The sequence below is a fragment of the Oncorhynchus keta genome, chromosome 13 (assembly GCF_023373465.1).
Source record: "Oncorhynchus keta strain PuntledgeMale-10-30-2019 chromosome 13, Oket_V2, whole genome shotgun sequence".
Lineage (NCBI taxonomy): Eukaryota > Metazoa > Chordata > Actinopteri > Salmoniformes > Salmonidae > Oncorhynchus > Oncorhynchus keta.
The window spans coordinates 2,649,097-2,677,055 of record NC_068433.1 but is presented as its reverse complement, the minus strand read 5'-3'; the positions used below and the strand labels follow the sequence as shown (position 1 = coordinate 2,677,055).

General features: G+C 47.4%; 1 protein-coding gene across 4 annotated transcripts in view; it reads right to left on the bottom strand.

Annotated features, from left to right (window-relative positions):
- LOC118392612 (SH3 domain-containing protein 19-like) overlaps positions 1–27,959 on the bottom strand; it is a 153,954-nt gene that overhangs the window by 99,223 nt on the left and 26,772 nt on the right. For 2 of the 4 annotated variants that reach the window (XR_008062053.1, XR_008062054.1), the window contains exons 9-12: positions 21,297–21,594; positions 17,244–17,302; positions 16,530–16,780; positions 5,581–7,182 (exon numbers count right to left, since the gene is read on the bottom strand). Coding sequence is in view for 2 of the 4 variants with exons in the window: in XM_052459022.1 (XP_052314982.1) it covers positions 7,151–7,182; positions 16,530–16,780; positions 17,244–17,302; positions 21,297–21,594 (640 nt within the window). In the remaining 2 variants the exon portion in view is untranslated. Of the gene's footprint in view, positions 1–4,481; positions 7,183–16,529; positions 16,781–17,243; positions 17,303–21,296; positions 21,595–27,959 lie in introns of those variants that run through there. The other 2 variants (XM_052459022.1, XM_052459023.1) reach the window with 1 other exon arrangement.

Here is a 27,959-nt window from a genome sequence, read left to right as displayed (position 1 = left end):
TCATTCTGAGAGAGATAGCGGGAGAGCTGGCCAAGGACGGCACGTTCAAGAGTTTTGGAGAGAAAAGAAAGAAGGGATACTGGTCTGTAGTTGTTGACATCGGAGGGATCGAGTGTAGGTTTTTTCAGAAGGGGTGCAACTCTCGCTCTCTTGAAGACGGAAGGGACATAGCCAGCGGTCAGGGATGAGTTGATGAGCGAGGTGAGGTAAGGGAGAAGGTCTCCGGAAATGGTCTGGAGAAGAGAGGAGGGGATAGGGTCAAGCGGGCAGGTTGTTGGGCGGCCAGCCGTCACAAGACGCGAGATTTCATCTGGAGAGAGGGGAGAAAGAGGTCAGAGCACAGGGTAGGGCAGTGTGAGCAGAACCAGCGGTGTCGTTTGACTTAGCAAACGAGGATCGGATGTCGTCGACCTTCTTTTCAAAATGGTTGACGAAGTCATCTGCAGAGAGGGGAGGGAGGGGGGAGGAGGATTCAGGAGGGAGGAGAAGGTGGCAAAGAGCTTCCTAGGGTTAGAGGCAGATGCTTGGAATTTAGAGTGGTAGAAAGTGGCTTTAGCAGCAGAGACAGAGGAGGAAAATGTAGAGAGGAGGGAGTGAAAGGATGCCAGGTCCGCAGGGAGGCGAGTTTTCCTCCATTTCCGCTCGGCTGCCCGGAGCGCTGTTCTGTGAGCTCGCAATGAGTCGTCGAGCCACGGAGCGGGAGGGGAGGACCGAGCCGGCCTGGAGGATAGGGGACATAGAGAGTCAAAGGATGCAGAAAGGGAGGAGAGGAGGGTTGAGGAGGCAGAATCAGGAGATAGGTTGGAGAAGGTTTGAGCAGAGGGAAGAGATGATAGGATGGAAGAGGAGAGAGTAGCGGGGGAGAGAGAGCGAAGGTTGGGACGGCGCGATACCATCCGAGTAGGGGCAGTGTGGGAAGTGTTGGATGAGAGCGAGAGGGAAAAGGATACAAGGTAGTGGTCGGAGACTTGGAGGGGAGTTACAATGAGGTTAGTGGAAGAACAGCATCTAGTAAAGATGAGGTTGAGCGTATTGCCTGCCTTGTGAGTAGGGGGGGAAGGTGAGAGGGTGAGGTCAAAAGAGGAGAGGAGTGGAAAGAAGGAGGCAGAGAGGAATGAGTCAAAGGTAGACGTGGGGAGGTTAAAGTCACCCAGAACTGTGAGAGGTGAGCCGTCCTCAGGAAAGGAGCTTATCAAGGCATCAAGCTCATTGATGAACTCTCCGAGGGAACCTGGAGGGCGATAAATGATACATGTGGAGTCCTCACCTGGCTTAACTGGTGCCTCTAGAGATAACCTCTCTCATCGTCACTCAATGCCTAGGTTTACCTCCACTGTACTCACATCCTACCATACCCTTGTCTGTACAATTATGCCTTGATTCTATTCTTCCGCGCCCAGAAACCTGCTCCTTTTACTCTGTCCCCAACGCACTAGACGACCAGTTCTTATAGCCATAAACTGTACCCTCATCCTACTCCTCCTCTGTTCCTCTGAGGATGTAGAGGTTAACCCAGCCCCCAGCACCCCTCCCATTCCCAAGGCGCTCTAATTTATTGACTTCTGTAACCATAAAACCCATGCATGTTAACATTAGAAGACTCCTCCCTAAGTTTGTTTTATTCACTGCTTTAGCACACTCTGCCAACCCGAATGTCCGAGCCGTGTTATAGACCACCCTCTGCCCCCAGCTGTGCCCTGGACACCATATGTGAATTGATTGCCCCCCATCTATCTTCAGAGCTCGTACTGTTAGGTGACCTAAACTGGGATATGCTTCATAACACCCCAGCCATCCAACATCTAAGATAGACCATGGGCACCCTCTTAGATACCATCCTGACCAACCTTCCCTCTAAATACACCTCTGCTGTCTTCAACCAGGATCTCAGCGATCACTGCCTCATTGCCTGCGTCCGTAATGGGTCTGCGGTCAAACGACCTCCACTCATCACTGTCAAACGCTCCCTAAAACACTTCTGAAAGCAGGCCTTTCTAATCGACCTGGCCGGGGTATCCTTGAAGCATATTGACCTTATCCCGTCAGTAGAGGATGCCTTGTTGCTCTTTAAAAGGGGTTTCCTTAAATAAGCAAAAACGTAGAACTAAGAACAGACAACACAGCCCTTGGTTCACCCCAGACTTGACTGCCCTTGACCAGCACAAAAACATCCTGTGGCGTTCTGCATTAGCATCGAATAGCCTCCGTGATATGCAACTTTTCAGGGAAGTCAGGAACCAATATACACAGTCAATTAGGAAAGCTAAGGCTAGCTTTTTCAAACAGAAATTTGCATCCTGTAGCACCTGTAGTGAATCCTGTAGTATTCCAAAAGGTTTTGGGACACTAAAGTCCATGGAGAACAAGAGCACCCCCCTCCCAGCTGCCAATTGCACTGAGGCTAGGAAACACTGTCACCACTGATAAATCCACTATAATTGAGAATTTAAATAGGTATGCTTCTACGTCTGGCCATCCTTGCTTTCCACCTGGTTACCCCCTACCCCTATCCCTACCCCGGCCAACAGCACTGCACCCACAGCAGCAACTTGCCCAAGCCCCTCCCACTTCTCCTTCACCCAAATCCAGGCAGCTGATGTTCTGAAAGAGCTGCACAATCTGGATCTCTACAAATCAGCCGGGCTAGACAATCTAGACCCTCTCTTTCTAAAATTATCCGCAGAAATTGTTGCAACCCCTATTACTCGCCTATTCAAACTCTCTTTTGTATCGTCTGAGATACCCAAAGAAAACTGACCGATCCTTGACTTCGGTGATGTCATTTTCAAAATAGCCTCCAATACTTTACTCAGAAAACTGGATGTAGTCTAGGCTCTAGACTACATCCAGGCTCTCGTTGGCTGGCCCTTGCTACATATTCATCGCCAAACCCACTGGCTCCAGGTCATCTATAAATCTTTGCTAGGTAAAGCCCCGCCTTATCTCAGCTCAAAGGTCATCATAGCAACACCCACCCATAGAACCTGCTCCAGCAGGTATATTGCACTGGTCATCCCCAAAATCAACACTCCCTTTGGCCACCTTTCCTTCCAGTTCTCTGCTGCCAATGACTGGAACGAATTGCAAAAATCAGTGAAACTGGAGACTCATATCTCACTAGCTTTAAGCACCAGCTGTCAGAGCAGCTTACAGATCACTGTACCTGTACACATCCAATCTGTAAATAGCCCACCCAACTACCTCATCCCCATATTGTTATTTATCTTCTTGCTCTTTTACACCCCAATATCTCTACTTGCACATCATCACTCCAGTATTAATACTAAATTGTAAATATTTCACCTCTGTGGCCCATTTATGACCTTACCTCCCTACTCTTCTACATTTGCACACTGTACATACATAGTGTGGCGTACAGCAGGTCAGCCACCAGGGGGAGATTCGTCGCGACCTGGTAACAGATGAGGTAAACACCACGTGGCGATGGCTCCATCTGCTGGACGTGCCAGGTCTCGACGGGCTCTCCGGACTAATTGGGGCTGATTGGAGCAGCTCACCTGTAAATATCCCATCTGTAAACAGTAATTGGGGCTGATTGGAGCAGCTCACCTGTAAATATCCCATCTGTAAACAGTAATTGGGGCTGATTGGGAGCTGTGATCAAGGCCCATATGAACCTGCCAGAAGGGCAGCACACAGGGAGATTGGTGGGGAAAGGACTCCTGTGTTATTGTTGATGGTTGCAGAGGTAACGACAGGATACAGCCAGACCCGGAACCCAGAAGATAGAGATGGGGGTCTCATTTTCTTTGGGATCTATTATTGAAATAAACACCCTTGAAACTGAGCTAATCCTTCTCTTGTCAGTTTCTGAAAACGTCTTGACCAAAACCCTGGTCTGCCACAATAGATTTCTACTGTGTTATTGACTGTATGTTTGTGTATTCCATGTGTAACAGTCAGTCAGACAACCACAGTCAGTCAGACAACCATACAGACAACCACAGTCAGACAGTCAACCATACAGACAACCACAGTCAGACAGTCAGACAGACAACTACAGTCAGACAGACAACCACAGTCACACAGACAACCACAGTCAGACATACAACCACAGTCAGACAGTCAGACAGACAACACAGTCAGACAGACAACCACAGTCACACAGACAACCACAGTCAGACATACAACCACAGTCAGACAGACAGTCAGTCAGACAACCACAGTCAGTCAGTCAGACAGACAGTCAGACAGACAACCACAGTCAGACAGTCAGACAGACAACCACAGTCAGTCAGACAACCACAGTCAGTCAGACAACCACAGTCAGACAGTCAGACAGACAACCACAGTCAGTCAGACAACCACAGTCAGACAGACAACTACAGTCAGACAGACAACTACAGTCAGACAGACCTCTTTGCTCTCAGAATCCTACAGTGAAACCACGAGGGGAGAGAGAGTGGTCTGGAAACTCATCTCTCATCGGACTGCAACAAAAAATAATGACGTGAAACCAGTTGTATTACACCATTTAATGATGATTTTATTGAGATTGGGATTAAACAGTCTGTATGTAATGTCCAGGAATATAACACAGCAGTTAAACACAGGGTTGAATCCTAACTTCCACTTATTAATCAACATTGATAGTCAATGTTATAATTTGTCTTAAGAGGAAGGTGGAATTATCCTATAAAGCACCATTAGATTCCATTGTGAAATTACCAGTGGATTAGACATGGTTAAGAAATATATATTTGAAAAACTCTCTGATAAGCGGCTGGCTGGTGATCATCGTCCTGTTGGTGAAAATCACCTTGTTGGTGCTGTTCTGATAGTGGAGTCATATATATATATATATATATATATATATATATATACAAGACAAGTGATACAGTTGAAGTCTGAAGTTTACATACACTTAAGAGTTGGAGTCATTAAAACTTGTTTTTCAACCACTCCACACATGTCTTGTTAACAAACTATAGTTTTGGCAAGTCGGTTCGGACATCTACTTTGTGCATGACAAAAGTAATTTTTCTAACAATTGTTTACAGACAAATTATTTCACTTATAATTCACTGTATCACAATTCCAGTGGGTCAGAAGTTTACATACACTAAGTTGACTGCGCCTTTAAACAGCTCGGAAAATTCCAGAAAATGATGTCATGGCTTTAGAAGCTTCTGATTGGCTCATTGACATCATTTGAGTCAATTGGAGGTGCACCTGTGGATGTATTTCAAGGCCTACCTTCAAACTCAGTGCCTCTTTGCTTGACATCATGGGAAATTCAAAATAAATCAGCCAAGACCTCAGAAACATAATTGTAGACCTCCACAAGTCTGGTTAATTCTTGGGAGCAATTTCCAAACGCCTGAAGGTACCACGTTCATCTGTACAAACAATAGTATGCAAGTATAAACACCATGGGACCATGCAGCTGTCATACCGCTCAGGAAGGAGACGCGTTTTGTCTCCTAGAGATGAACGTACTTGGTGCGAAAAGTGAAAATCAATCCCAGAACAACAACAAAGGACCTTGTGAAGATGCTGGAGGAAACAGGTACCAAAGTATCTATATCCACAGTAAAACGAGTCCTATATCGACATAACCTGAAAGTCCGCTCAGCAAGGAAGAAGCCACTGCTTCAAAACCGCCATAAAAAAGCCAGACTACGGTTTGCAACTGCACATGTGGACAAAGATCGTACTTTTTGGAGAAATGTCCTCTGGTCTGATGAAACAAAAGTAGAACTGTTTGGCAATAATGACCATCGTTATGTTTGGAGGAGAAAGGGGAGGCTTGCAAGCTGAAGAACACCATCCCAACCGTGAAGCACAGGGGTGGCAGCATCATGTTGTGGGGACTTCGGTTTGCAACTGCACATGGGGACAAAGATCGTACTTTTGAGGAAAAATGTCCTCTGGACTGATGAAACAAAAGTAGAACTGTTTGGCCATCGTTATGTTTGGAGGAAAAAGGGGGAGGCTTGCAAGCCGAAGAACACCATCCCAACCGTGAAGCACGGGGGTGGCAGCATCATGTTGTGGGGTGTTTTTGCTGCAGGATGGACTGGTGCACTTCAATAAATAGATGGCATCATGAGGTAGGAACATTATGTGGATATATTGAAGCAACATCTCAAGACATCAGTCAGGAAGTTAAAGCTTGGTCACAAATGGGTCTTCCAAATGGACAATGACCCCAAGCATACTTCCAAAGTTGTGGCAAAATGGCTTAAGGACAACAAAGTCAAGGTATTGGAGTGGTCATCACAAAGCCCTGACCTCAATCCTATAGAAAATGTGTGGGCAGAACTGAAAAAGCGTGTGCGAGCAAGGAGGCCTACAAACCTGACTCACTTACACCAGCTCTGTCAGGAGGAATGGGCCAAAAGTCACCCAACTTATTGTGGGAAGCTTGTGTAAGGTTACCCAAAACGTTTGACCCAAGTAAATCAATTTATGTATGTAAACTTCTGACCCACTGGGAATGTGATGAAAGAAATAAAAGCTGAAATAAATCACTCTCTCTACTATTACTCTGACATTTCACATTCTTAAAATAAAGTGGTGATCCTAACTGAACTGAAAGACAGGGAATTTTTACTAGGATTAAATGTCAGGAATTGTGAAAAACTGAGTTTAAATATATTTGGCTAAGGTGTATGTAAGCTTCCGACTTCAACTGTAGATTCAACAGGATTGGGTTTCAGTTCTGAAATATAATATGTTTGCTCTATCTAGTAACTCCTTATCATACTCTGATGTAAACAGAGATCTTCGTCTCTCAAGATAACCACGTTGGTGAGTGGTGGGTCAACACTCTCTCTTTCTCTTTACCCACACCAACTCAGTCTTTCTCTCTCACAGTCTCTCTCTCTCTAACAGTCTCTCGCTCTCTCTCACAGTCTCTCGCTCTCTCTAACACAGTCTCTCTCTCTCTCTCACAGTCTCTCTAACACAGTCTCTCTCTAACACAGTCTCTCTGTCTCTAACACAGTCTCCCGCTCTCTAACACAGTCTCTCTCTCTCCAACACAGTCTCTCTCTCACAGTCTCTCTCTCTCTCCAACACAGTCTCTTGTTCTCTAACACACAGTGTACATCCATAGTCCTATTTGTAGGTGTCAGGTTGTTTTTGGGGACCTCGCCTCCTGCATCCTCCAGATACCACTCCTCATCTACTGCCTCCACCCGTTACCACTTCCACCGCCTGGTAGAGAGAGGGGGGGGAGATTTGGAGAAGGATGGAGTGAGAGTGAGACAGAGGGGGAGAGAGAGAGAGAGAAAGAGGGGGAAGAGAGAGTTTATTTTCCCTTTTGTACTTCAACTATTTGCACATCGTTACAAAACTGTATATTATATTCTATTTTACAGGCTGACTACACTGTGCGCGAGCGTTAAATGTAGAAATCTATGTTATTCAATTATTGCGCGCGCCAACGAGCGTCTGCGTCGCCAAGGGCTAAAATAGAAGTCAGTTCTATTTCTGAAGCAGATCGCGCTGCAAGTCCTGCCTCTCCCATCTCCTCATTGGTTTATAGAAGCACGTGCCATCTCCTCATTGGTTATACCCACGTGGGTGACTGAAAGACGAACAAGGTCAGTGGCGGTAATGCACCCAATTTATGAAAGTTGCCAATCGCAATATAAAGTCAAGAGAAGAAAAGGCCTGGAAGGAGGAGTGATGACTAGAAACAATTCAGGTGACTGTTTTATGTGTGGATTTGTCGGAGTAGAGGACCTTGTGCATTTCAGGTAAAATAACAACTCAATGTTAATATCCCAGGACAAATTAGCTAGCAACAGCAAGCTAGCTAAATAGGACAAGTTAGCTAGCAAGTGCAAGCTAGCTAAATAGGACAAGTTAGCTAGCAAGTGCAAGCTAGCTAAATAGGACAAGTTAGCTAGCAAGTGCAAGCTAGCTAAATAGGACAAGTTAGCTAGCAAGTGCAAGCTAGCTAAATAGGACAAGTTAGCTAGCAAGTGCAAGCTAGCTAGCTAAATTGCAGTAAATGTTTAATGCTTTTCGACCTGTCCCCAAATTAATATAATTGGTTCAGAGTTTGTTTTGATATGTTAACCTGCGTGTCGTGATCGCGTTTGGTGTAGGGGGACAAAATACATTTACGCGCGCCGCCGCTTTGGGTTCCGTGCCCTTGGCAACACAGACGCTCGTTGGCGAGCAGTGTGGTGCAGTAATTGAATTAACATAGATTTCTACATTCATTTTGCAACGCTCGCGAGGGGTGTGGTCAGCCTGTAACGGAAAAACCCTGACACACACAGAGCTGAGCAAGCCTTCCTTTAGTGAGAGTTCATCTTCACTCTGCACTGAAATCAAACAGGACCTTGGCCACGCCCTTGGCCACAGGCTGGTCCCTCATTGGCTGGGCTGCAGAGAGGAGCATGGAGCATGGTTAAACTCTGAACAACATGTGTGTGTGTTAGCCCAGGGTGAAGTCTCCCTGAGGTACAGATCTAGGATCAGCTTCCCCTCCCCCAATCCTAACAACCATTCGTGGGGGGAACACAAAACTGACCCAAGAGCAGTGTCTACGGGCAACTTCACCTGCGTTACAGGTGTCTGAGTAAGTAGTGGGGAACACTCCCTCCCCGTCCGTCCAGTGTTCCTGTGGTCCAGTCGACACGCTGCGTTACTCTGATCAGCGCCCCCTGCTGGAACCACATATCCTTGTCCGGAGAAGACAAGGTGAGCGCTACCATCAGTCCTGTGTCATGCCAACAGTAAAGCATCCTGAGACCATTCACGTGTGGCGTTGCTTCTCAGCCAAGGGAGTGGGCTCACTTACAATTTTGCAGGAACAATTTGGTGACGAACAATGCCTCTTCCAGCATGATGGAGCACCTTGCCATAAGGCAAAAGTGATAACGAAGTGGCTTGGGGAACAAAATATCGATATTTTGCGTCCATGGCCAGGAAACTCCCCCGACCTTAATCCCATTGAGAACTTATGGTGAATCCTCAAGAGGCGGGTGGACAAACGAAAATCCACAAATTCTGACAAACTCCAAGCATTGGAAGACTGCCATCAGTGGACTGCCATCAGTAGACTGCCATCAGTGGGCTGCCATCAGTGGGCTGCCATCAGTGGGCTGCCATCAGTGGGCTGCCATCAGTGGGCTGCCATCAGTGGGCTGCCATCAGTGGACTGCCATCAGTGGACTGCCATCAGTAGACTGCCATCAGTGGACTGCCATCAGTGGACTGCCATCAGTGGGCTGCCATCAGTAGACTGCCATCAGTGGACTGCCATCAGTAGACTGCCATCAGTGGGCTGCCATCAGTAGACTGCCATCAGTGGACTGCCATCAGTAGACTGCCATCAGTAGACTGCCATCAGTGGGCTGCCATCAGTGGACTGCCATCAGTAGACTGCCATCAGTGGGCTGCCATCAGTGGGCTGCCATCAGTGGGCTGCCATCAGTAGACTGCCATCAGTGGGCTGCCATCAGTGGACTGCCATCAGTGGACTGCCATCAGTAGACTGCCGTCAGTGGGCTGCCATCAGTGGACTGCCATCAGTGGGCTGCCATCAGTGGACTGCCATCAGTAGACTGCCATCAGTGGGCTGCCATCAGTGGACTGCCATCAGTGGACTGCCATCAGTAGGCTGCCATCAGTAGACTGCCGTCAGTGGGCTGCCATCAGTGGACTGCCATCAGTGGGCTGCCATCAGTGGACTGCCATCAGTAGACTGCCATCAGTGGACTGCCATCAGTAGGCTGCCATCAGTAGACTGCCGTCAGTGGGCTGCCATCAGTGGACTGCCATCAGTGGGCTGCCATCAGTGGACTGCCATCAGTGGACTGCCATCAGTGGACTGCCATCAGTAGACTGCCATCAGTGGACTGCCATCAGTGGACTGCCATCAGTAGACTGCCATCAGTGGACTGCCATCAGTAGACTGCCATCAGTAGACTGCCATCAGTAGACTGCCATCAGTGGACTGCCATCAGTAGACTGCCATCAGTAGACTGCCATCAGTGGACTGCCATCAGTAGACTGCCATCAGTAGACTGCCATCAGTAGACTGCCATCAGTAGACTGCCATCAGTGGACTGCCATCAGTGGACTGCCATCAGTGGACTGCCATCAGTAGACTGCTATCAGTGGGCTGCCATCAGTAGACTGCCATCAGAGGACTGCCATCAGTAGACTGCCATCAGTAGACTGCTATCAGTAGGCTGCCATCAGTAGACTGCTATCAGTAGGCTGCCATCAGTGGGCTGCCATCAGTGGGCTGCTATCAGTGGACTGCCATCAGTGGACTGCCATCAGTGGGCTGCCATCAGTGGGCTGCCATCAGTGGGCTGCCATCAGTAGACTGCCATCAGTGGACTGCCATCAGTGGACTGCCATCAGTGGGCTGCCATCAGTAGACTGCCATCAGTGGACTGCCATCAGTAGACTGCCATCAGTAGACTGCCATCAGTGGGCTGCCATCAGTGGGCTGCCATCAGTGGACTGCCATCAGTGGACTGCCATCAGTGGACTGCCATCAGTAGGCTGCCATCAGTGGACTGCCATCAGTGGACTGCCATCAGTGGGCTGCCATCAGTGGACTGCCATCAGTAGGCTGCCATCAGTGGACTGCCATCAGTGGACTGCCGTCAGTGGGCTGCCATCAGTGGGCTGCCATCAGTGGGCTGCCATCAGTGGGCTGCCATCAGTAGGCTGCCATCAGTGGACTGCCATCAGTGGGCTGCCATCAGTGGGCTGCCATCAGTGGGCTGCCATCAGTGGGCTGCCATCAGTAGGCTGCCATCAGTGGGCTGCCATCAGTAGGCTGCCATCAGTGGACTGCCATCAGTGGGCTGCCATCAGTAGGCTGCCATCAGTGGACTGCCATCAGTGGGCTGCCATCAGTAGGCTGCCATCAGTAGACTGCCATCAGTGGGCTGCCATCAGTGGACTGCCATCAGTGGACTGCCATCAGTGGACTGCCATCAGTGGGCTGCCATCAGTGGACTGCCATCAGTAGACTGCCGTCAGTGGGCTGCCATCAGTAGACTGCCATCAGTGGACTGCCATCAGTGGGCTGCCATCAGTGGACTGCCATCAGTGGACTGCCGTCAGTGGACTGCCATCAGTAGACTGCCATCAGTGGACTGCCATCAGTAGACTGCCATCAGTAGACTGCCATCAGTAGACTGCCATCAGTAGACTGCCATCAGTGGACTGCCATCAGTAGACTGCCATCAGTAGACTGCCGTCAGTGGACTGCCATCAGTAGACTGCCATCAGTAGACTGCCATCAGTAGACTGCCATCAGTAGACTGCCATCAGTGGACTGCCATCAGTGGACTGCCATCAGTAGACTGCCATCAGTAGACTGCCATCAGTGGGCTGCCATCAGTGGACTGCCATCAGTGGACTGCCATCAGTGGACTGCCATCAGTGGGCTGCCATCAGTGGACTGCCATCAGTGGACTGCCATCAGTGGACTGCCATCAGTAGGCTGCCGTCAGTGGTCTGCCATCAGTGGGCTGCCATCAGTAGGCTGCCGTCAGTGGACTGCCATCAGTGGGCTGCCATCAGTGGACTGCCATCAGTGGGCTGCCATCAGTGGGCTGCCATCAGTGGACTGCCATCAGTGGGCTGCCATCAGTAGGCTGCCATCAGTGGACTGCCATCAGTGGGCTGCCATCAGTGGACTGCCATCAGTGGACTGCCATCAGTGGACTGCCATCAGTGGACTGCCATCAGTGGGCTGCCATCAGTGGACTGCCATCAGTAGACTGCCGTCAGTGGGCTGCCATCAGTAGACTGCCATCAGTGGACTGCCATCAGTGGGCTGCCATCAGTGGACTGCCATCAGTAGACTGCCGTCAGTGGACTGCCATCAGTGGACTGCCATCAGTGGACTGCCATCAGTAGACTGCCATCAGTAGACTGCCGTCAGTGGACTGCCATCAGTAGACTGCCATCAGTGGACTGCCATCAGTAGACTGCCGTCAGTGGACTGCCATCAGTAGACTGCTATCAGTGGACTGCCATCAGTAGACTGCCATCAGTAGACTGCCATCAGTGGACTGCCATCAGTGGACTGCCATCAGTAGACTGCCATCAGTAGACTGCCATCAGTGGGCTGCCATCAGTGGACTGCCATCAGTAGACTGCCATCAGTGGGCTGCCATCAGTGGACTGCCATCAGTGGACTGCCATCAGTGGGCTGCCATCAGTGGACTGCCATCAGTGGACTGCCATCAGTGGACTGCCATCAGTAGGCTGCCGTCAGTGGTCTGCCATCAGTGGGCTGCCATCAGTAGGCTGCCGTCAGTGGACTGCCATCAGTGGGCTGCCATCAGTGGACTGCCATCAGTGGGCTGCCATCAGTAGACTGCCATCAGTAGACTGCCATCAGTGGGCTGCCATCAGTAGACTGCCATCAGTAGACTGCCATCAGTGGGCTGCTATCAGTAGACTGCCATCAGTAGACTGCCATCAGTGGACTGCCATCAGTGGACTGCCATCAGTAGGCTGCCGTCAGTGGGCTGCCATCAGTGGGCTGCCGTCAGTGGACTGCCATCAGTGGGCTGCCATCAGTGGATTGCCATCAGTGGGCTGCCATCAGTAGACTGCCATCAGTAGACTGCCATCAGTGGGCTGCCATCAGTAGACTGCCATCAGTAGACTGCCATCAGTGGGCTGCCATCAGTGGACTGCCATCAGTGGACTGCCATCAGTGGACTGCCATCAGTAGACTGCCATCAGTGGGCTGCCATCAGTGGGCTGCCATCAGTGGACTGCCATCAGTGGGCTGCCATCAGTAGACTGCCATCAGTAGACTGCCATCAGTGGGCTGCCATCAGTGGACTGCCATCAGTGGGCTGCCATCAGTAGACTGCCATCAGTGGGCTGCCATCAGTGGGCTGCCATCAGTAGACTGCCATCAGTAGGCTGCCATCAGTGGACTGCCATCAGTGGACTGCCATCAGTAGACTGCCATCAGTGGGCTGCCATCAGTAGGCTGCCATCAGTGGGCTGCCATCAGTAGGCTGCCATCAGTGGGCTGCCATCAGTGGACTGCCATCAGTAGACTGCCATCAGTGGACTGCCATCAGTGGGCTGCCATCAGTGGACTGCCATCAGTGGGCTGCCATCAGTAGGCTGCCATCAGTGGGCTGCCATCAGTAGGCTGCCATCAGTGGGCTGCCATCAGTAGGCTGCCATCAGTGGACTGCCATCAGTGGGCTGCCATCAGTAGGCTGCCATCAGTGGGCTGCCATCAGTAGACTGCCATCAGTAGGCTGCCATCAGTGGGCTGCCATCAGTGGACTGCCATCAGTGGACTGCCATCAGTAGACTGCCATCAGTAGGCTGCCATCAGTGGGCTGCCATCAGTGGGCTGCCATCAGTGGGCTGCCATCAGTGGGCTGCCATCAGTAGACTGCCATCAGTAGGCTGCCATCAGTGGGCTGCCATCAGTAGACTGCCATCAGTAGACTGCCATCAGTGGGCTGCCATCAGTAGGCTGCCATCAGTAGGCTGCCATCAGTGGGCTGCCATCAGTGGACTGCCATCAGTGGACTGCCATCAGTAGACTGCCATCAGTAGACTGCCATCAGTGGGCTGCCATCAGTGGGCTGCCATCAGTGGGCTGCCATCAGTGGACTGCCATCAGTGGGCTGCCATCAGTGGACTGCCATCAGTGGGCTGCCATCAGTAGACTGCCATCAGTGGGCTGCCATCAGTAGACTGCCATCAGTGGGCTGCCATCAGTGCCATCAGTCAGGATGTGGCCCAGAAGTTAATTGACAGCATGCGGATTGCAGAGGTCTTGAAAAAGAGGTCAACGGTCAAAGGTCAACACTGCAAATATTGTCTCTTTGCATCAACTTCATGTAATTGTCAATAAAAGCCTTTGACACTTATGAAATGCTTGTAATTATACTTCAGTATTCCATAGTTAACATCTGACAAACATTTCTCAAGACACTGAGTCAGCAAACTTTGTGGAAATTAATTTTCAACGATTGTTGATTAAATGTCCGGAACTTAAAAGTCTAATCAAGGTCTTATAGTTGAGTAACTGAAGGACCGTGGGTCTAATCAAGGTCTTATAGTTGAGTAACTGAAGGACCGTGGGTCTAATCAAGGTCTTATAGTTGAGTAACTGAAGGATCGTGGGTCTAATCAAGGTCTTATAGTTGAGTAACTGAAGGATCGTGGGTCTAATCAAGGTCTTATAGTTGAGTAACTGAAGGATCGTGGGTCTAATCAAGGTCTTATAGAAGAGTAACTGAAGGACCGTGGGTCTAATCAAGGTCTTATAGTTGAGTAACTGAAGGATCGTGGGTCTAATCAAGGTCTTATAGTTGAGTAACTGAAGGATCGTGGGTCTAATCAAGGTCTTATAGTTGAGTAACTGAAGGACCGTGGGTCTAATCAAGGTCTTATAGTTGAGTAACTGAAGGACCGTGGGTCTAATCAAGGTCTTATAGTTGAGTAACTGAAGGACCGTGGGTCTAATCAAGGTCTTATAGAAGAGTAACTGAAGGACCGTGGGTCTAATCAAGGTCTTATAGAAGAGTAACTGAAGGACCGTGGGTCTAATCAAGGTCTTATAGTTGAGTAACTGAAGGACCGTGGGTCTAATCAAGGTCTTATAGTTGAGTAACTGAAGGACCGTGGGTCTAATCAAGGTCTTATAGTTGAGTAACTGAAGGACCGTGGGTCTAATCAAGGTCTTATAGTTGAGTAACTGAAGGACCGTGGGTCTAATCAAGGTCTTATAGTTGAGTAACTGAAGGACCGTGGGTCTAATCAAGGTCTTATAGTTGAGTAACTGAAGGACCGTGGGTCTAATCAAGGTCTTATAGTTGAGTAACTGAAGGATCGTGGGTCTAATCAAGGTCTTATAGTTGAGTAACTGAAGGACCGTGGGTCTAATCAAGGTCTTATAGAAGAGTAACTGAAGGACCGTGGGTCTAATCAAGGTCTTATAGAAGAGTAACTGAAGGACCGTGGGTCTAATCAAGGTCTTATAGAAGAGTAACTGAAGGACCGTGGGTCTAATCAAGGTCTTATAGAAGAGTAACTGAAGGACCGTGGGTCTAATCAAGGTCTTATAGAAGAGTAACTGAAGGACCGTGGGTCTAATCAAGGTCTTATAGAAGAGTAACTGAAGGACCGTGGGTCTAATCAAGGTCTTATAGAAGAGTAACTGAAGGACCGTGGGTCTAATCAAGGTCTTATAGTTGAGTAACTGAAGGACCGTGGGTCTAATCAAGGTCTTATAGTTGAGTAACTGAAGGACCGTGGGTCTAATCAAGGTCTTATAGTTGAGTAACTGAAGGACCGTGGGTCTAATCAAGGTCTTATAGAAGAGTAACTGAAGGACCGTGGGTCTAATCAAGGTCTTATAGTTGAGTAACTGAAGGACCGTGGGTCTAATCAAGGTCTTATAGAAGAGTAACTGAAGGACCGTGGGTCTAATCAAGGTCTTATAGAAGAGTAACTGAAGGACCGTGGGTCTAATCAAGGTCTTATAGTTGAGTAACTGAAGGACCGTGGGTCTAATCAAGGTCTTATAGAAGAGTAACTGAAGGACCGTGGGTCTAATCAAGGTCTTATAGTTGAGTAACTGAAGGACCGTGGGTCTAATCAAGGTCTTATAGAAGAGTAACTGAAGGACCGTGGGTCTAATCAAGGTCTTATAGTTGAGTAACTGAAGGACCGTGGGTCTAATCAAGGTCTTATAGTTGAGTAACTGAAGGACCGTGGGTCTAATCAAGGTCTTATAGTTGAGTAACTGAAGGACCGTGGGTCTAATCAAGGTCTTATAGAAGAGTAACTGAAGGACCGTGGGTCTAATCAAGGTCTTATAGAAGAGTAACTGAAGGACCGTGGGTCTAATCAAGGTCTTATAGTTGAGTAACTGAAGGACCGTGGGTCTAATCAAGGTCTTATAGTTGAGTAACTGAAGGACCGTGGGTCTAATCAAGGTCTTATAGTTGAGTAACTGAAGGACCGTGGGTCTAATCAAGGTCTTATAGTTGAGTAACTGAAGGACCGTGGGTCTAATCAAGGTCTTATAGTTGAGTAACTGAAGGACCGTGGGTCTAATCAAGGTCTTATAGAAGAGTAACTGAAGGACCGTGGGTCTAATCAAGGTCTTATAGTTGAGTAACTGAAGGACCGTGGGTCTAATCAAGGTCTTATAGTTGAGTAACTGAAGGACCGTGGGTCTAATCAAGGTCTTATAGTTGAGTAACTGAAGGACCGTGGGTCTAATCAAGGTCTTATAGAAGAGTAACTGAAGGACCGTGGGTCTAATCAAGGTCTTATAGAAGAGTAACTGAAGGACCGTGGGTCTAATCAAGGTCTTATAGAAGAGTAACTGAAGGACCGTGGGTCTAATCAAGGTCTTATAGTTGAGTAACTGAAGGACCGTGGGTCTAATCAAGGTCTTATAGTTGAGTAACTGAAGGACCTTGGGTCTAATCAAGGTCTTATAGTTGAGTAACTGAAGGACCGTGGGTCTAATCAAGGTCTTATAGTTGAGTAACTGAAGGACCTTGGGTCTCGCTCACCTGAGGAGTCCATTTTCGTGGTCTTCTCGACAACGGTCTTCTCGACAACGGGCTGTTTCCCTGCCGACGGAGGCGGTTCCTCAAGAACCTCCGTGAAGGCCAGAGGGAAGATTCCTATTCGCCCGTGGATCTGTCCCCGCCCCCACTCCTGACCAATCACCTCCGTCAGAGAGATGACATCACCCTCGTAGAAGGTCAGCTCGTCTTCCTCCTCCCCCTCGAAGTCGAACTGTGCCACACACCTCAGACCACTAGGTCACACAGAGAGGGGTTAACAATACATTACTGTCTGTCTGTCTGTCTGTCTGTCTGTCTGTCTGTCTGTCTGTCTGTCTGCCTGTGTGTCTCTCTGTCTGCCTGTGTGTCTCTCTGTCTGCCTGTGTGTCTCTCTGTCTGCCTGTGTGTCTCTCTGTCTGCCTGTGTGTCTCTCTGTCTGCCTGTGTGTCTCTGTGCCTGTCTGTCTGCCTGTGTGTCTCTCTGTCTGCCTGTGTGTCTGTCTGTCTGCCTGTCTGTCTCTCTGTCTGCCTGTGTGTCTGTGCCCGTCTGTCTGTCTGTGCCTGTCTGTCTGTCTGTCTGTCTGTCTGTCTGTCTGTCTGTCTGTCTGTCTGTCTGTCTGTCTGCCTGTGTGTCTGTCTGTCTGTCTGCCTGTGTGTCTCTCTGTCTGTCTGTCTGTCTGTCTGTCTGTCTGTCTGTCTGTCTGTCTGTGTGTCCTACCTGACAGGTGCTGTGACCAGCTGTGACTTCTCTCCACTGGGTTGAGATGGAAGGATGGGCTGAAGGAGGACAGATGATTGGCTGTTGTTATCAGAAGGAGGCTGAGGTTTTCCTCAGAGGTGGGATCCAAGACCCTTCAGACATGCTAACATGCTAACACTGATTATACCTACCAGGCCCTTCAGACATGCTAACATGCTAACACTGATTATACCTACCAGGCCCTTCAGACATGCTAACACTGATTATACCTACCAGACCCTTCAGACATGCTAACATGCTAACACTGATTACACCTACCAGGCCCTTCAGACATGCTAACATGCTAACACTGATTATACCTACCAGACCCTTCAGACATGCTAACATGCTAACACTGATTATACCTACCAGACCCTTCAGACATGCTAACATGCTAACACTGATTATACCTACCAGGCCCTTCAGACATGCTAACACTGATTATACCTACCAGGCCCTTCAGACATGCTAACATGCTAACACTGATTATACCTACCAGGCCCTTCAGACATGCTAACACTGATTATACCTACCAGACCCTTCAGACATGCTAACATGCTAACACTGATTATACCTACCAGACCCTTCAGACATGCTAACATGCTAACACTGATTACACCTACCAGGCCCTTCAGACATGCTAACATGCTAACACTGATTATACCTACCAGACCCTTCAGACATGCTAACATGCTAACACTGATTATACCTACCAGACCCTTCAGACATGCTAACATGCTAACACTGATTATACCTACCAGACCCTTCAGACATGCTAACATGCTAACACTGATTATACCTACCAGACCCTTCAGACATGCTAACATGCTAACACTGATTACACCTACCAGACCCTTCAGACATGCTAACACTGATTATACCTACCAGGCCCTTCAGACATGCTAACATGCTAAACCCTTGAATGAGTAGGTGTCCAAGCTTTGACTTGTACATATACAACCATATATGGTCCTAAGGTGCATTCAGAAAGCATTCAGACCCCCTTCCCTTTTTACACATTTTGTTACCTTGCAGCCTTATTCTAAAATGGATTCAATAGTTTTTTTCAATCTACGCACAATACCCCATAATAACGAAGCAGAAACAGGTTTATAGAAATGTTTGTAAATGTATTAAAAGCGACCTGAAAATATCTGTGCAGCGACGCTCCCCATTCAACCTGACAGAGCTTGAGAGGATCTGCAGAGAAGAATGGGAGAAACTCCCCAAATACAGGTGTGTCAAGCTTGTGGCGTCATACCCAAGAAGACAGGAGGCTGTAATCGCTGCCAAAGGTGCTTCAACAAAGTAAAGGGTCTGAATACTTATTTAAATGTGATATTTACGTTTTTTATTTTTTATAAATGTAAATGCTACCAGACCATTCAAATATCACACTTTGTCATTATGGGGTATTGTGATGTCATTATGAGGTAGTGTGATGTCATTATTGGGTATTGTGATGTCATTGTGGGGTATTGTGATGTCATTGTAGGGTATTGTGATGTCATTGTGGGGTAGTGTGATGTCATTATGGGGTATTGTGATGGCATTGTGGGGTATTGTGATGTCATTATGAGGTAGTGTGATGTCATTATGAGGTAGTGTGATGTCATTATGAGATAGTGTGATGTCAGTATGAGGTAGTGTGATGTCATTATGGGGTATTGTGATGGCATTGTGGGGTATTGTGATGTCATTATGAGGTAGTGTGATGTCATTATGGGGTATTGTGATGTCATTATGGGGTATTGTGATGTCATTATGAGGTAGTCTGATGTCAGTATGAGGTAGTGTGATGTCATTGTGGGGTATTGTGATGGCATTGTAGGGTATTGTGATGGCATTGTGGGGTATTGTGATGTCATTATGGGGTATTGTGATGGCATTGTGGGGTATTGTGATGTCATTGTGGGGTATTGTGATGTCATTGTGGGGTATTGTGATGTCATTGTGGGGTATTGTGATGTCATTGTGGGGTATTGTGATGTCATTATGAGGTAGTGTGATGTCATTGTGGGGTATTGTGATGTCATTGTGGGGTATTGTGATGTCATTATGGGGTATTGTGATGTCATTATGGGGTATTGTGATGTCATTATGAGGTAGTCTGATGTCAGTATGAGGTAGTGTGATGTCATTGTGGGGTATTGTGATGGCATTGTAGGGTATTGTGATGGCATTGTGGGGTATTGTGATGTCATTGTGGGGTATTGTGATGTCATTGTGGGGTATTGTGATGTCATTGTGGGGTATTGTGATGTCATTATGAGGTAGTGTGATGTCATTGTGGGGTATTGTGATGTCATTGTAGGGTATTGTGATGTCATTGTGGGGTATTGTGATGTCATTGTGGGGTATTGTGATGTCATTGTGGGGTATTGTGATGTCATTGTGGGGTATTGTGATGTCATTGTGGGGTATTGTGATGCCATTGTGGGGTATTGTGATGTCATTGTGGGGTATTGTGATGTCATTGTGGGGTATTGTGATGTCATTATGAGGTAGTGTGATGTCATTGTGGGGTATTGTGATGTCATTGTGAGGTAGTGTGATGTCATTGTGGGGTATTGTGATGTCATTGTGGGGAATTGTGATGTCATTGTGGGGAATTGTGATGTCATTGTGGGGAATTGTGATGTCATTGTGGGGAATTGTGATGTCATTATGGGGTAGTGTGATGTCATTGTGGGGTATTGTGATGTCATTGTGGGGTATTGTGATGTCATTGTGGGGTATTGTGATGTCATTGTGGGGTATTGTGATGTCATTGTGGGGTATTGTGATGTCATTGTGGGGTATTGTGATGTCATTGTGGGGTATTGTGATGTCATTGTGGGGTATTGTGATGTCATTGTGGGGTATTGTGATGTCATTGTGGGGTATTGTGATGTCATTATGAGGTAGTGTGATGTCATTGTGGGGTATTGTGATGTCATTGTGAGGTAGTGTGATGTCATTGTGAGGTATTGTGATGTCATTGTGGGGTATTGTGATGTCATTGTGGGGAATTGTGATGTCATTGTGGGGAATTGTGATGTCATTGTGGGGAATTGTGATGTCATTATGAGGTAGTGTGGTGTCATTATGAGGTAGTGTGATGTCATTGTGGGGTATTGTGATGTCATTGTAGGGTATTGTGATGTCATTGTGGGGTATTGTGATGTCATTGTGGGGTATTGTGATGTCATTGTGGGGTATTGTGATGTCATTGTGGGGTATTGTGATGTCATTATGAGGTAGTGTGATGTCATTATGGGGTATTGTGATGTCATTGTGGGGTATTGTGATGTCATTATGAGGTAGTGTGATGTCATTATGGGGTATTGTGATGTCATTGTGGGGTATTGTGATGTCATTGTAGGGTATTGTGATGTCATTGTAGGGTATTGTGATGTCATTGTGGGGTATTGTGATGTCATTGTGGGGTATTGTGATGCCATTGTGGGGTATTGTGATGTCATTATAAGGTAGTGTGATGTCATTGTGGGGTATTGTGATGTCATTATGAGGTAGTGTGATGTCATTGTGATGTCATTATGGGGTATTGTGATGTCATTATGGGTGTCATTATGGGGTATTGTGATGTCATTGTGGGGTATTGTGATGTCATTGTGGGGTACTGGGATGTCATTATGGGGTATTGTGATGTCATTATGGGGTACTGGGATGTCATTATGGGGTATTGTGATGTCATTATGGGTGTCATTATGGGGTATTGTGATGTCATTGTGGGGTATTGTGATGTCATTGTAGGGTATTGTGATGTCATTGTGGGGTATTGTGATGTCATTGTGGGGTATTGTGATGTCATTGTGGGGTATTGGGATGTCATTATGGGGTATTGTGATGTCATTGTGGGGTATTGTGATGTCATTGTGGGGTATTGTGTGTATATTGAGGGGGGAAAACAATTTAATCCATTTTAGAACAAGGCTGAAACGTGTAAAAAGTCAAAGGGTCTGAATACTTTCCGAATGCGCTGTATGTATGTAAAGCCAATGTTTAGCCAAAGTAGATGTTTGTGTTTACCATGTAACTCTTGTACAGGGGGTGTCCAGGCCTGGGTCGGAGGGGTAGAGGGGGGCCGTTCTTTGGTGCCCTCTGACCCTGCAGCTGATTGGCTGATGGAGTGGTGCAGGGGCCAGGGACAGCCTGCTGGTTGGCTGATGTAGAAGCGGGGGCGGCTACAGCCTGGGCAGGGGGTGGCTGATTGGATGATGTGGTAGAGGAGGAGGAGGAGGAGACAACCTGGAGAGGTGAGTGTCGACCAGGAACAGTCTTCATGGGAGGGGGGCGGAGAGGGAGCATCTTAAACACTCCCTGGGGGCTGACATACACGGAGAGGAGAGAGTTATTATGTAAGGAATGAATGCTGACGTTCTGTACATTACCTTGGAAATAATGGACGATGCAGAGAACCACAGAAGACTAGAAAAGGTATGAGGACCACAGAAGACTAGAGGGTATGAGGACTACAGAAGACTAGAGAGGGTATGAGGACTACAGACGACTAGAGAGGGTATGAGGACTACAGAAGACTAGAGAGGGTATGAGGACTACAGAAGACTAGAGAGGGTATGAGGACCACAGAAGACTAGAGAGGGTATGAGGACCACAGAAGACTAGAGAGGGTATGAGGACTACAGAAGACTAGAGAGGGTATGAGGACCACAGAAGACTAGAGAGGGTATGAGGACTACAGAAGACTAGAGAGGCTCTGAGGACCACAGACGACTAGAGAGGCTCTGAGGACCACAGACGACTAGAGAGGCTCTGAGGACCACAGAGGCGACTAGAGAGGCTCTGAGGACTACAGATGACTAGAGAGGCTCTGAGGACTACAGACTGAGGACTAGAGAGGCTCTGAGGACCACAGACGACTAGAGAGGCTCTGAGGACTACAGAAGACTAGAGAAGGTATGAGGACTACAGACGACTAGAGAGGCTCTGAGGACTACAGATGACTAGAGAGGCTCTGAGGACTACAGATGACTAGAGAGGCTCTGAGGACCACAGACGACTAGAGAGGCTCTGAGGACTACAGACGACTAGAGAGGCTCTGAGGACTACAGACGACTAGAGAGGCTCTGAGGACTACAGACGACTAGAGAGGCTCTGAGGACTACAGACGACTAGAGAGGCTCTGAGGACTACAGACGACTAGAGAGGCTCTGAGGACTACAGACGACTAGAGAGGCTCTGAGGACTACAGACGACTAGAGAGGCTCTGAGGACCACAGACGACTAGAGAGGCTCTGAGGACTACAGACGACTAGAGAGGCTCTGAGGACTACAGACGACTAGAGAGGCTCTGAGGACTACAGACGACTAGAGAGGCTCTGAGGACCACAGACGACTAGAGAGGCTCTGAGGACCACAGACGACTAGAGAGGCTCTGAGGACTACAGACGACTAGAGAGGCTCTGAGGACCACAGACGACTAGAGAGGCTCTGAGGACCACAGACGACTAGAGAGGCTCTGAGGACTACAGACGACTAGAGAGGCTCTGAGGACCACAGACGACTAGAGAGGCTCTGAGGACTACAGACGACTAGAGAGGCTCTGAGGACTACAGACGACTAGAGAGGCTCTGAGGACTACAGACGACTAGAGAGGCTCTGAGGACTACAGACGACTAGAGAGGCTCTGAGGACCACAGACGACTAGAGAGGCTCTGAGGACTACAGACGACTAGAGAGGCTCTGAGGACCACAGACGACTAGAGAGGGTATGAGGACCACAGACGACTAGAGAGGGTATGAGGACTACAGAAGACTAGAGAGGGTATGAGGACTACAGAAGACTAGAGAGGGTATGAGGACCACAGAATACTAGAGAGGGTATGAGGACTACAGAAGACTAGAGAGGCTCTGAGGACTACAGAAGACTAGAGAGGCTCTGAGGACCACAGACGACTAGAGAGGCTCTGAGGACCACAGACGACTAGAGAGGCTCTGAGGACTACAGACGACTAGAGAGGCTCTGAGGACTACAGAAGACTAGAGAGGCTCTGAGGACCACAGACGACTAGAGAGGCTCTGAGGACTACAGACGACTAGAGAGGCTCTGAGGACCACAGACGACTAGAGAGGCTCTGAGGACTACAGACGACTAGAGAGGCTCTGAGGACTACAGAAGACTAGAGAGGCTCTGAGGACCACAGACGACTAGAGAGGCTCTGAGGACCACAGACGACTAGAGAGGCTCTGAGGACCACAGACGACTAGAGAGGCTCTGAGGACCACAGACGACTAGAGAGGCTCTGAGGACTACAGATGACTAGAGAGGCTCTGAGGACTACAGAAGACTAGAGAGGCTCTGAGGACCACAGACGACTAGAGAGGCTCTGAGGACTACAGACGACTAGAGAGGCTCTGAGGACTACAGACGACTAGAGAGGCTCTGAGGACTACAGACGACTAGAGAGGCTCTGAGGACTACAGATGACTAGAGAGGCTCTGAGGACTACAGATGACTAGAGAGGCTCTGAGGACCACAGACGACTAGAGAGGCTCTGAGGACTACAGACGACTAGAGAGGCTCTGAGGACTACAGACGACTAGAGAGGCTCTGAGGACCACAGACGACTAGAGAGGCTCTGAGGACTACAGATGACTAGAGAGGCTCTGAGGACTACAGAGGACTAGAGAGGCTCTGAGGACCACAGACGACTAGAGAGGCTCTGAGGACTACAGAAGACTAGAGAGGCTCTGAGGACTACAGAGGACTAGAGAGGCTCTGAGGACTACAGAGGACTAGAGAGGCTCTGAGGACTACAGACGACTAGAGAGGCTCTGAGGACTACAGACGACTAGAGAGGCTCTGAGGACTACAGACGACTAGAGAGGCTCTGAGGACTACAGAGGACTAGAGAGGCTCTGAGGACTACAGACGACTAGAGAGGCTCTGAGGACTACAGAGGACTAGAGAGGCTCTGAGGACCACAGACGACTAGAGAGGCTCTGAGGACCACAGACGACTAGAGAGGCTCTGAGGACTACAGACGACTAGAGAGGCTCTGAGGACTACAGACGACTAGAGAGGCTCTGAGGACTACAGACGACTAGAGAGGCTCTGAGGACTACAGACGACTAGAGAGGCTCTGAGGACTACAGACGACTAGAGAGGCTCTGAGGACTACAGACGACTAGAGAGGCTCTGAGGACTACAGACGACTAGAGAGGCTCTGAGGACTACAGACGACTAGAGAGGCTCTGAGGACTACAGACGACTAGAGAGGCTCTGAGGACTACAGACGACTAGAGAGGCTCTGAGGACTACAGAGGAGTTCATGTACAGGACGGATTTGTTTTGCCCGCTCATAACACAGTTACCAAACAAAACAACACTAAAACACATTTACCGGTAGAAATAAACATTGGTATCTCATCTTTTGGTTGCTAATCGTTCATTCTATTAGTTATATATTTAAGGACACCACCCAGTTGTTCATTCTATTAGTTCTATATTTAAGGACACCACCCAGTTGTTCATTCTATATTTAAGGACACCACCCAGTTGTTCATTCTATTAGTTCTATATTTAAGGACACCACCCAGTTGTTCATTCTATATTTAAGGACACCACCCAGTTGTTCATTCTATTAGTTCTATATTTAAGGACACCACCCAGTTGTCCATTCTATATTTAAGGACACCACCCAGTTGTTCATTCTATATTTAAGGACACCACCCAGTTGTTCATTCTATTAGTTCTATATTTAAGGACACCACCCAGTTGTTCATTCTATTAGTTCTATATTTAAGGACACCACCCAGTTGTTAATTCTATATTTAAGGACACCACCCAGTTGTTCATTCTATTAGTTCTATATTTAAGGACACCACCCAGTTGTTCATTCTATATTTAAGGACACCACCCAGTTGTTCATTCTATATTTAAGGACACCACCCGGTTGTTCATTCTATATTTAAGGACACCACCCGGTTGTTCATTCTATATTTAAGGACACCACCCAGTTGTTCATTCTATATTTAAGGAAACCACCCAGTTGTTCATTCTATATTTAAGAACACCACCCAGTTGTTCATTCTATATTTAAGGACACCACCCAGTTGTTCATTCTATTAGTTCTATATTTAAGGACACCACCCAGTTGTTCATTCTATTAGTTCTATATTTAAGGACACCACCCAGTTGTTCATTCTATTAGTTCTATATTTACGGAGACCTTCCTGTTGTTCATTCTATATTTAAGGACACCACCCAGTTGTTCATTCTATATTTAAGGACACCACCCAGTTGTTCATTCTATTAGTTCTATATTTAAGGACACCACCCAGTTGTTCATTCTATTAGTTCTATATTTAAGGACACCACCCAGTTGTTAATTCTATATTTAAGGACACCACCCAGTTGTTCATTCTATTAGTTCTATATTTAAGGACACCACCCAGTTGTTCATTCTATATTTAAGGACACCACCCAGTTGTTCATTCTATATTTAAGGACACCACCCGGTTGTTCATTCTATATTTAAGGACACCACCCGGTTGTTCATTCTATATTTAAGGACACCACCCAGTTGTTCATTCTATATTTAAGGACACCACCCAGTTGTTCATTCTATATTTAAGAACACCACCCAGTTGTTCATTCTATATTTAAGGACACCAAAGCATAACAACACTAAACCAGAAACACGAGGGAGGATTTGACAGCATAGAGACACTAAACTAGAAACACGAGGGAGGATTTGACAGCATAGTGACACTAAACTAGAAACACGAGGGAGGATTTGACAGCATAGTGACACTAAACTAGAAACACGAGGGAGGATTTGACAGCATAGTGACACTAAACTAGAAACACGAGGGAGGATTTGACAGCATAGTGACACTAAACTAGAAACACGAGGGAGGATTTGACAGCATAGTGACACTAAACTAGAAACACGAGGGAGGATTTGACAGCATAGTGACACTAAACTAGAAACACGAGGGAGGATTTGACAGCATAGTGACACTAAACTAGAAACACGAGGGAGGATTTGACAGCATAGTGACACTAAACTAGAAACACGAGGGAGGATTTGACAGCATAGTGACACTAAACTAGAAACACGAGGGAGGATTTGACAGCATAGTGACACTAAACTAGAAACACGAGGGAGGATTTGACAGCATAGTGACACTAAACTAGAAACACGAGGGAGGATTTGACAGCATAGTGACACTAAACTAGAAACACGAGGGAGGATTTGACAGCATAGTGACACTAAACTAGAAACACGAGGGAGGATTTGACAGCATAGTGACACTAAACTAGAAACACGAGGGAGGATTTGACAGCATAGTGACACTAAACTAGAAACACGAGGGAGGATTTGACAGCATAGTGACACTAAACTAGAAACACGAGGGAGGATTTGACAGCATAGTGACACTAAACTAGAAACACGAGGGAGGATTTGACAGCATAGTGACACTAAACTAGAAACACGAGGGAGGATTTGACAGCATAGTGACACTAAACTAGAAACACGAGGGAGGATTTGACAGCATAGTGACACTAAACTAGAAACACGAGGGAGGATTTGACAGCATAGTGACACTAAACTAGAAACACGAGGGAGGATTTGACAGCATAGTGACACTAAACTAGAAACACGAGGGAGGATTTGACAGCATAGTGACACTAAACTAGAAACACGAGGGAGGATTTGACAGCATAGTGACACTAAACTAGAAACACGACACTAAACTAGAAACACGAGGGAGGATTTGACAGCATAGTGACACTAAACTAGAAACACGAGGGAGGATTTGACAGCATAGTGACACTAAACTAGAAACACGAGGGAGGATTTGACAGCATAGTGACACTAAACTAGAAACACGAGGGAGGATTTGACAGCATAGTGACACTAAACTAGAAACACGAGGGAGGATTTGACAGCATAGTGACACTAAACTAGAAACACGAGGGAGGATTTGACAGCATAGTGACACTAAACTAGAAACACGAGGGAGGATTTGACAGCATAGTGACACTAAACTAGAAACACGAGGGAGGATTTGACAGCATAGTGACACTAAACTAGAAACACGAGGGAGGATTTGACAGCATAGTGACACTAAACTAGAAACACGAGGGAGGATTTGACAGCATAGTGACACTAAACTAGAAACACGAGGGAGGAGACAGCATATTTGACAGCATAGTGACACTAAACTAGAAACACGAGGGAGGATTTGACAGCATAGTGACACTAAACTAGAAACACGAGGGAGGATATGACAGCATAGTGACACTAAACTAGAAACATGAGGGAGGTTTTGACAGCATAGTGACACTAAACTAGAAACACGAGGGAGGATATGACAGCATAGTGACACTAAACTAGAAACACGAGGGAGGATTTGACAGCATAGTGACACTAAACTAGAAACACGAGGGAGGATTTGACAGCATAGTGACACTAAACTAGAAACACGAGGGAGGATTTGACAGCATAGCGACACTAAACTAGAAACACGAGGGAGGATATGACAGCATAGTGACACTAAACTAGAAACACGAGGGAGGATATGACAGCATAGTGACACTAAACTAGAAACACGAGGGAGGATTTGACAGCATAGTGACACTAAACTAGAAACACGAGGGAGGATTTGACAGCATAGTGACACTAAACTAGAAACACGAGGGAGGATTTGACAGCATAGTGA